General features: G+C 47.2%; 1 protein-coding gene across 1 annotated transcript in view; it reads left to right on the top strand.

Moving 5' to 3' along the window:
* The first annotated feature begins 1,201 nt into the window (after nucleotides 1–1,201).
* LOC107296113 (lysophosphatidic acid receptor 6-like) overlaps nucleotides 1,202–8,574 on the top strand; it is an 11,328-nt gene continuing 3,955 nt past the window's right edge. The window contains exon 1 of the mRNA XM_029285979.1: nucleotides 1,202–1,377. Coding sequence (XP_029141812.1) covers nucleotides 1,202–1,377 — 176 coding nt within the window. The remainder of the gene's footprint in view (nucleotides 1,378–8,574) is intronic.

Here is an 8,574-nt window from a genome sequence, read left to right as displayed (position 1 = left end):
AAGGAGGATTTTATTTAGGGACGATTTTAAGTATAATTTTAATTGGAACACAGCTTCGAATATTTGGTTTTAATTTGGTTTTAGAGGGGTTTTTATTTTTATTGATATGTGTATCTGTTTTAATATGCTGTGCACCGCCCTGAGTCCTGCGGGAGAAGGGCGGTATAGAAATTAAATTAATAATAATAATAATAATAATCGTGACGCCAGCTGCAGGTTCTGGATACTCTTCAGAGCAGCCACATTGCAGCTATCTATACAGGAGGTGATCAGGGCAGGAGTGAGGACAGAAAGAAGAGCCTTTCGGTCCAGGAAGGGGCATAACTGACACACAGCATGAAGCTGAGCAAAGGCCCTCCTAGCCACAACTGGCACCTGCTCCCCAAGAGGGAGTTGTGAGTCCAGGAAGTCCCCCAGATCGCACACCTGACCCGTCTGGGGCAGTGCAATCCCGTTCAGAACCAGAGACGGCGAGCCTCCAGAAACAGAAGAGGGTCCCCACCTCCATCTTAGTGGGAAGCCTGACCCACCACATCCAGCCCCCAGAGCCTCCAAGCGCATCACTTTGTTTGCCAGGCACAGATGCACAGTGGGTATCCTCTGCCTCCTGAGGTTGAGGGGTGGTCTTGCCCAGAGGTTTCGTGGAGAGAGCAGTGAGGGCTCTGCAGCCCCCAGAAGAGCTTGGGCCGTGGGCAGCACCTCTCGCTCCCCATCAACCGAGACCAGCCTCCGAGGAAGGAGGCAGACCAGCACAAAACTCTGGCGCCTGCCCCCAGCTCCCAAAGCCGCCCCCCCCCAAAAAAACGCCCAAACATGGTCGATGGTATTGAAGGCTGCTGACAAGCCACGAAGAAGGGCCAGGATAGAGATGCTGCCTTCTTCCTATCCCCACCAGAGGCCGTCCAGAGGTTTGACCAGTATTGCTAGTCTCCCGCTTCTGGGTCTGAAACCTGTCTGGAAGGGATGCAGATAATCCATCTCATCCCGTGGAGCTGCAAGACAGCCCCCTTCCCTAGAAAGGGGAGGCGAGAGGCTGAGTGGCCATTATCCAGAATGGCAGGGTGGGTACAGGCAAGGCTTCTTGAGAAGGGGGTGTAGCTGCGACTCTTGAAAGGGTGCTGGGAATACACCGTCCTTCAGACTTACCCCAGGTCCCCTCCTGGGTCACCTGGACCAGCCAGGAGGATTGGCTGCGCTTAAAATGCCCGAGAACCTGGCCCACTTCTGGCCTGTCAGGATTGAACCGTTTTCAGATAACGGGGCAAGCCTGTCCCCTCCAGGGGATCTGCGCTCTGCTGGGTCTCCAACTCAGAACGGATCCGAGCAATTTCGCCTGGGTAAAAGTGACCCTTTCGTCAGCTCCTTCCATCTTCCGGGGTGGGTTTCTTTGGGGTCTGGGGGCTTGATAGCATCTGCCTTGGCAAGAAGACCCTTGCCGCATCTTTCTTTACTGAGCTGCACCTCCTCTCTTTGTCTTCCTCCCTGCCCTGTTCCCGAAATCACCATTTCCACAGAGACAGGACAGCATTTGGGTCCTCCTGGTTTCTCCTGGTCCCTTACTCAAATTTCGCCATATAAAATCAGCCATAGGCCCATCGCCTCCACGGGCGTTTTCTTGCCAGGAATTCGTCTTCCTAAAGTTTGCCTCTCTCGCCAACCTTNTTGCAGGTGTCTTTTTTGTAGGGCCTCCCTCGCATTTTCATTAAGCATCTCTCCTTGGTCCCAGTTTCCTTCTGGGAAGCTGCTTGTCCGACCACTTTACCTTCTTTAGACGATTTTCTTCTTCACTGACACATCGTCTGATGTGATGCCATCCTTAACTCCCTTTTCTAAAAGTCTCAACTTGGCTCTCTTAAGGTTTCGCTTAGTTTATTAAAATTTGCCTTCCTAAAATCCATAGTTTTGAGTATGACCCAGTTTTGTTTGAAAAAAATCAGGGGTTCTAAGTTGCATTCCTGAGAAGGGGAGGCAAAGGAACACAAAGGAGTGGGGGGGGGAGGGTCAGGGGGAGTAGATGGGGAGGGAAAAGGCCAGTGGTGCCTGATATTGCTGATGTGTCTTCTTTCCTTCCTTCCTTCCTTCCTTCCTTCCTTCCTTCCTCCCTGCTGCTGGTTCGGGACTTCCCTCTTTCAGCCCAAAGAGAAAACTTCTGAGTGACAGCACGGACCTCTTGCGCAATTCTGGGCATTTCTGGCTTGCGGAACAGAATGGGGCGGGGACGTATGGGGAGAGTGAATGGGGAGGGGGTGCTGCTGCTGAGTTGGGCTCTGTCCCCCACCCCGGCCTCAGACTCGGGCATTTGGGTGGGAGAGTCTGAAGGGCCCGGGGACCAAGCTCTCCCTTTGCCCTCCCCCTGACAGCAGCCAGAACAGGGAAGGGCTGACCGGGGAGCTGCTTGGGCTTTCCCCCTCCTGGAGCTGGAAGGGGGCAGGTCCAAAACGAGCCTTCCTGGAATGTGTGGGGGGGGAACCTGGGGGAGAGGTTACAGCGGGCCAGGGGAGCAGCCGGCAGTCCTGGCACGGCCACCCACCACAGAAGCAGTAGCCTCCATGGAGCTCCCACAGGTATGGGCAGGTGGGAAGGAGGGTGGCAACGATGGGGGTCACCTGCTCAGACCCCCCCCCTTTTTTTCGGAGAAGAAGAGAGGGTGGAATGGGGGTTTCAGGCCAGGCCAGGTCTCTGCCAGCCACTTTTGATGCCAATCTGCCCCTATTCCACCCTCTCTTCTTTGGACGGGACAGTCCTCAGCACTCTGGACAACTGGGAAGAAAAGTCGTTCCCCTGCCTCCCCCCCCCCTTGTCCTCTTGCAATAGCCCTCCCTCCGTGACCCCCCCAGCTTTGTGCTTCTGTCAAGCTCTACAGCAGCACCCCCACCCCACCCCAGTGTGGCTTAGCCTTTAATGGGGAAAGGAGGGCTTGCAGCTTCAGAGTCTTGGGGGGGGGAGGGGGCAAGGAAGGCCCTGGCCCTTTTCCATTCACTGGGCTCTGGGTCTGCCTGCTACTTCACTCGAAGAGGTCGTGCCTGCTGCCGTGTTGCAGCCGCCAGACAAGCTTAAGGACCCCTGCTTTTCTGTACCTGGGGGGGGGAGACCCTCAGCAGCCATAATTTCCTCAGGAAGTTGCAAGTTTAGGAAACGCTTCAAAAGTTGAACATTGCTTATCATTTCCCTGGCGGCGGCTGGGCCTTTTGTCAGGTGAAGCCCAAACCTTTCGTGGTTTTTCCCCCAAAACCTGGGCTTCATCAAAGCCTTGTAAACTCTTGGCATCGCTGCTGAGTCCCCAGATTTAATTCACCCTGCTGAATGACAGTGTCGTATCTGCAGAAGCACAATCTTGTGCCTTCCTTATCAAAGACCCACCCTGAGTTCAAAGTCTACCCCCCCCCCCCCGTTGCCTCCTTCCTGCTCAGATTCATCCAGGCTGCTCTCCTTACAAAGCCCGTCTGTTGCCAAACAACTACTGCATTTTGTGGGTAATGTGAGGGGAAGGACGCTTCTTCAGTTTCCCCCCCCCCCGGACCTCCTTTGTCAAGGGCTGCATGGGCACAGAGGGAAACGTGGCTGGGATGGGAGGCAGAGCGGCTGGCAGGGCAAAGACCGGCCTCTCTTCCGCCTAGTTGGATCTGGACCAGTTGACACCTGCCCTTCGCAAGCATCTTCTTTCTAGCCTGAGTAAGACAAAGTGAGGCATTGATCAGAGGGATAATAATGGTAACAATGATTGATTAATGACTAATACAACATGTCAGGAGGGGTTGGTGGTGGAAGCCAACATTAGACCCTCACCCTGCAGGACGGCCGTCATCCAGTTTTGTCCAAAGAGTTGTTGCTTGACAGTTCCAGAAGATCCTGGATGAAATAGATTGCCTGGACCCCTGCCAGCCAGGATGCCGGCCTGGGTACGGACAAAAACGGCATTGGTCATCCCTTGTTGATCATCCCTGATGAGAGGAGCGGGATGGGGTAGCTGGTCCATCCTCTCTCTCCTTGACCTCTCAGTGACTTTAGATGCCATCGGCCATTTCGGGCTGTCTGGAGGATTTGGGACTGGGCCGTGCAGGGTTGCAACGGTTCGATTCCTCTCTCTGTGGCTAGTTCCAGTCTGTGTGGATAGGGGGCGAGAGGCCCGGCCCATGGCCACTCCTCTGTGGGGCACCGGGGGGGGGGCAGTGCACTCACAATCTATGTGAAGCCACCGGATGAGATCATGTGACACCGTGTGTGTGTGTGTGTGTGTGTGTGTCGTTGCTGATGCTTAGCTCTGCCTCTCCACCCCTGGTGTTGCTGTGGCTGCCCTTTCATGGGCCCTGGGGGGGGCTGTGGGGGGGGCTGGATGGGGGACAGCAGGCTTCAACTGAACCCTGGCAAGGTGGAACGGCTGTGAATACGTGGAGTCTTGGGATCCGAAGATTTCTTACCCTTAGTCCTGGGTGGGACTGCACTGCCCCAGACAGACCCAATGCAAAATTTACTTAGAAACATAGGAAACTGACTGCAGGGAAATCCCAAACGTGTTTAAACTCAGTTACGTCTGGAAGTTGGTTCCAAGCTTCCACTACTCTTTCTGTGAAGTCACCCTTTCTGACGTGGCTTTTGAACTTCTCTCCTGCCAGTCTGAGGTTATGTCCCTGTGTCCTTGATTTTTGCTTAATATTTAAAATGCTGCCTTCTAGGACCTTATTCTATTTTATATTCTCCTTCGGGAGTTCTCCTAGACTCCTAGACCTCCTGACTCCTGCTCAAGGAACGGGTGGCTGTCGTGGCTAAGAAACCGTTTGTACAACTTTGTGTTTTGTACCAATTGTACCTTTTTTTTTATCATGAGGCCCAGTGCACAATCACTAATGCCCTGGTCATCTCGTGTTTGGTTTATTTCAACACGCACTACACGGGGCAGCCTTTGAAGAGTATCCAAAAAGCTGTTATTAGTCCAGAATGCAGCAACCTGAACAGTTTTGGAAAAATCTTTGTCAAAAAGTCTACTAGACAGCATCACAACCAGATAGATTTGTAACTGGCTGACAAACTGTACTCAACAAGTCGTCCTTAATGGAACTGCATCTATACGGAGGGAGGTAAGCAGTGGGTGCCACAAGGCTCCATCTTCAATATCTTCATAAATGACTTAGATGAGGGAATAGAAGGGGAACTCATCAAGTTTGCAGATGGCAGTAAGCTGGCAGGAGTAGCCAACACCCCAGAAGACAAGCTCAGGATCCAAAAAGATCTTGACAGACTTTTTATCTTTCAATTGATCAGAGAGTTCTTTATGCAGCCATGCTGGTTTCTTTTGAGAGCTGTTATTTTTCCTCTTTGTTGGTATTGTGCTAGACTGGGCCTTTATTATCTCACTTTTCAAAATTTCCCAAGCTTCTTGAGTTGTTTTCCCCTTGAGGATTCTCATCCATGGAATCCTTCCCGAGCCCTCTCTAAGTTTATTGAAATTAGCTCTCTTGAAGTCCAAGACTCTAGTTTGACTCTGTTCTATTGCTTGTGCTTGCATAATGTTGAATTCCAATATTGCATGATCACTTCCTCCCAAGGTTCCTATGGTTTCAACACCTTCTATCATTTCAACTCTTTTAGTGAGAATTAGGTCCAAAATGGCTAATCCCCTAGTTCCCTTCTCTACTTTTTGGAAGCCTTAGTACCTGTCAGGGCTGCCTCCGCTCAATCCCTAGGAAAGAAAAACCTTTGGCTCCATAGACTGAGAGAAAAGGTACTTTTACTAGGAAAGAACTGAATGCAGTCAGGCAAGATCTGAAGCAAAATGCACGCAAAGAAACAAATTGAAACACACACACACCCCCGGAGCCCACCTTTACCATCCCCCTCCTTTATCATCTTCTACCAGTAGCAAACCCAGCTATCTTTGTTTTCTTTTTGCTACAGGAACTGGGAGTAAATGTTACTTTTAGCTTTCTTGCAATCTTCAATTTTCCTAACTCTCTGCAGATATTAGAGACTATTTGCTTTCTTGGAAGTTGCACCCGTCTTCCACTTCCTGTTAATCTTTTCTTTCAACTTTTAAGCAACTCGTAACTTCCTCTTGACTTGTAACTTAATTAAGTGTTCCTGATGCACCCAGAATGTGTCTCTAGCCTGTCTTTCTTCTCCTGGAAAGATGTGTGATTGCACTTTATTTCCTTCTGCTTGAGAAATTCCCATCCCTCCTGATTTTTTTTACCCATGGACTTCCAGGACTTTTTTACCCATGGACATCCAGGACTTCCTTAAGCTTCCTGAAACTGGCTGTCCTGAAGCCCAGTGTCCTTGATCTCTTTCTCCCACCCCAGGCAGCGGGATCAGAGCCAGGAGTCCCAATCCACCCCCTCGTTCCTTCTTCAGCCTTCTGGAAAGTGAAACCGGCAGCAGGACCACCGAGGGAGATCTGGCCCTATTGTCTGAGCTAATTGTCCAGCAAGGGTTCCCAAGAACTGGAGTTTCCCAGTTTCCCAAGTCTCTCCTCCCTGGGAGTTTTGTAATCGGGTCCTGTAGCACATTGCCACAATTAATTGATTTGTTTCTTCCCTCCTCTCTCTTCTGCCTTGGATGTTCTTGTGCTCAGATCCATAGATTTCAATACATAAGTGGACTTTCTTCCCAAAGACCGCTGTTCCTCCTCCTCCTCCCTAATCTGGCTTGTTCCATTATATTCTTCATTCCTTCCTTTCATCTCAAAGGTTCCACAAAGGCCTACAAAAGTTCCACATCTGCCTACTGCGAAGCTTTGGCCAAGGGGCTCTTGCATCACATTCACCAGAAACAGAAGTTGTAAAATGGATTACCACCCCTCGTCAAGCCGTTGCCCCTTGCGGGATGCCCCTCGGGACAGCAGGGACCATACTGGACAGGTTTTTTTAAATAGATATTGTATTAAGTTTTTATACTTACAAATCTTTAGTGCTTAATAAACAACGTGTTGTCTGGGTTCACATATTTAACATTGATATTAATACAACTTCCATTTCTACTCTCGATTCCGCTTTTCTAGCCATTTATAAAAATTATCCCATGTTTAAAAATATTCTATATCTTCTTTCCCTTTCATTTTCAATGTAAGCCTATCCATTTCTGCACAATCCAAAATTTTCCTAATTATATCTTCATCTGATGGTGTTTCTTAGTTTTTCCAATACGGTGCAAATGTAATTCTCGCTGCTGTTAATACAAATATTAAATATATACATTTTTGGTCATAGTTCTCTGTAATTATACCTAGAAGAAATAGTTCTGGCTTAAAATCTACATGTTTTCTTAACATGTTCTGTAACCAAATGTGTATTTTTGACCAATTCTTTTTTGCTTTAGGTTAGGGCATGATGATAGCACATGCCTGGCTTTTGCCTACATTTCCAACAGTTACTAGACATATTTTTAAACATTTTTGCTAATCTTGCAGGTGGTAAATGCCATCTATAAAACATTTTATATACGTTTTCTTTGTAAGTAGCTGCCCTTGTTATTTTATAGTTTCTTTCCCACAAATTTTGCCATTTTTCTAATTCTACATTGTGCCCAAATTTTTTTGCCCAAGTTATCATTGTTTCTTTAACTTATTCATCTTCCATCATTAGATTTAACAAAAATTTATAGAGTTTTTTAATCAATTTTTCATCTGGTGACAATAGTATCTGGTCAAAGACTGTTTGATCTTTTTCATATCTCACTTGCATTTGCAAGTGTGGCTATAATTAGCTCAATGCCCTGTTCTTCCAATTCTTGTTTAGTTTGTAATTGCCCATCAGTATTCAAAATGTCTCTGTATGTCACAAGTTTCTCATAGTTGATTAAATTTGGGTGCACAAATGCTTCCATTGTCGAGATCCATCCTGGTATTTTCATACAGATTTTCATTTTTATCTTTTCCCATGTCAGAAGTAAGGCATTTCTTATATAATGATTTTGAAATCAGTCCTGGTTGAGAAATAAGTCCTGGTTGAAAGATAGATCTTTAATGACATCTAGTGGTGGAAAAGAAGAACAACACTAAGACTTTTCTTTTTTTTCTTTTTTTTTGCTCTGTACCTTGTTTGGAAAGAATGACCTTGGCTTGAAGCCTAGACAGAGATAGCAAGCTCGGCTCTTGATGTGCCCGAACTTCTCAGCCTTGTAGGTTACAGCTGGGAAAGAGGAGGAACTCTTGGGGCTGTTTTTCTGCTGGATGGGCTATAAACATAAAAGCTACTTTGAAGCCAGCTGGCTTTCCTGGATTATAAACTTCGCTTGAGCTGCAATATTAAGAACTATTCAGAGACAGAAAAAAATTGACATTTGGTTATTCTCTTTGGAAGAGGTCTTGTGGATTATTAACTTGGAATAGTGGGGCCTTGAGGATTATAATTTTTGGCTGACTGATGATCTTGGCTTATTGGATTATTATTATTATTATTATTATTATTATTATTATTATTATTATTATTATTATTATTATTATTATTATTATTATTATTATTATTATTATTATTATTATTTAAATTTATATACCGCCCTATCTCCCTTACGGGACTCAGGGCGGTGAACAGGCAATAATAAAAATCACAGTAAATATTACATAAAAGCCTGCTCTAAAAT

Source organism: Protobothrops mucrosquamatus, unplaced genomic scaffold (genome assembly GCF_001527695.2).
Source record: "Protobothrops mucrosquamatus isolate PMUCROS unplaced genomic scaffold, P.Mucros_1.0 scaffold2649, whole genome shotgun sequence".
NCBI lineage: Eukaryota > Metazoa > Chordata > Lepidosauria > Squamata > Viperidae > Protobothrops > Protobothrops mucrosquamatus.
The sequence above is the reverse complement of the archived record's forward strand: the minus strand, read 5'-3'. Positions and strand labels throughout refer to the sequence as shown.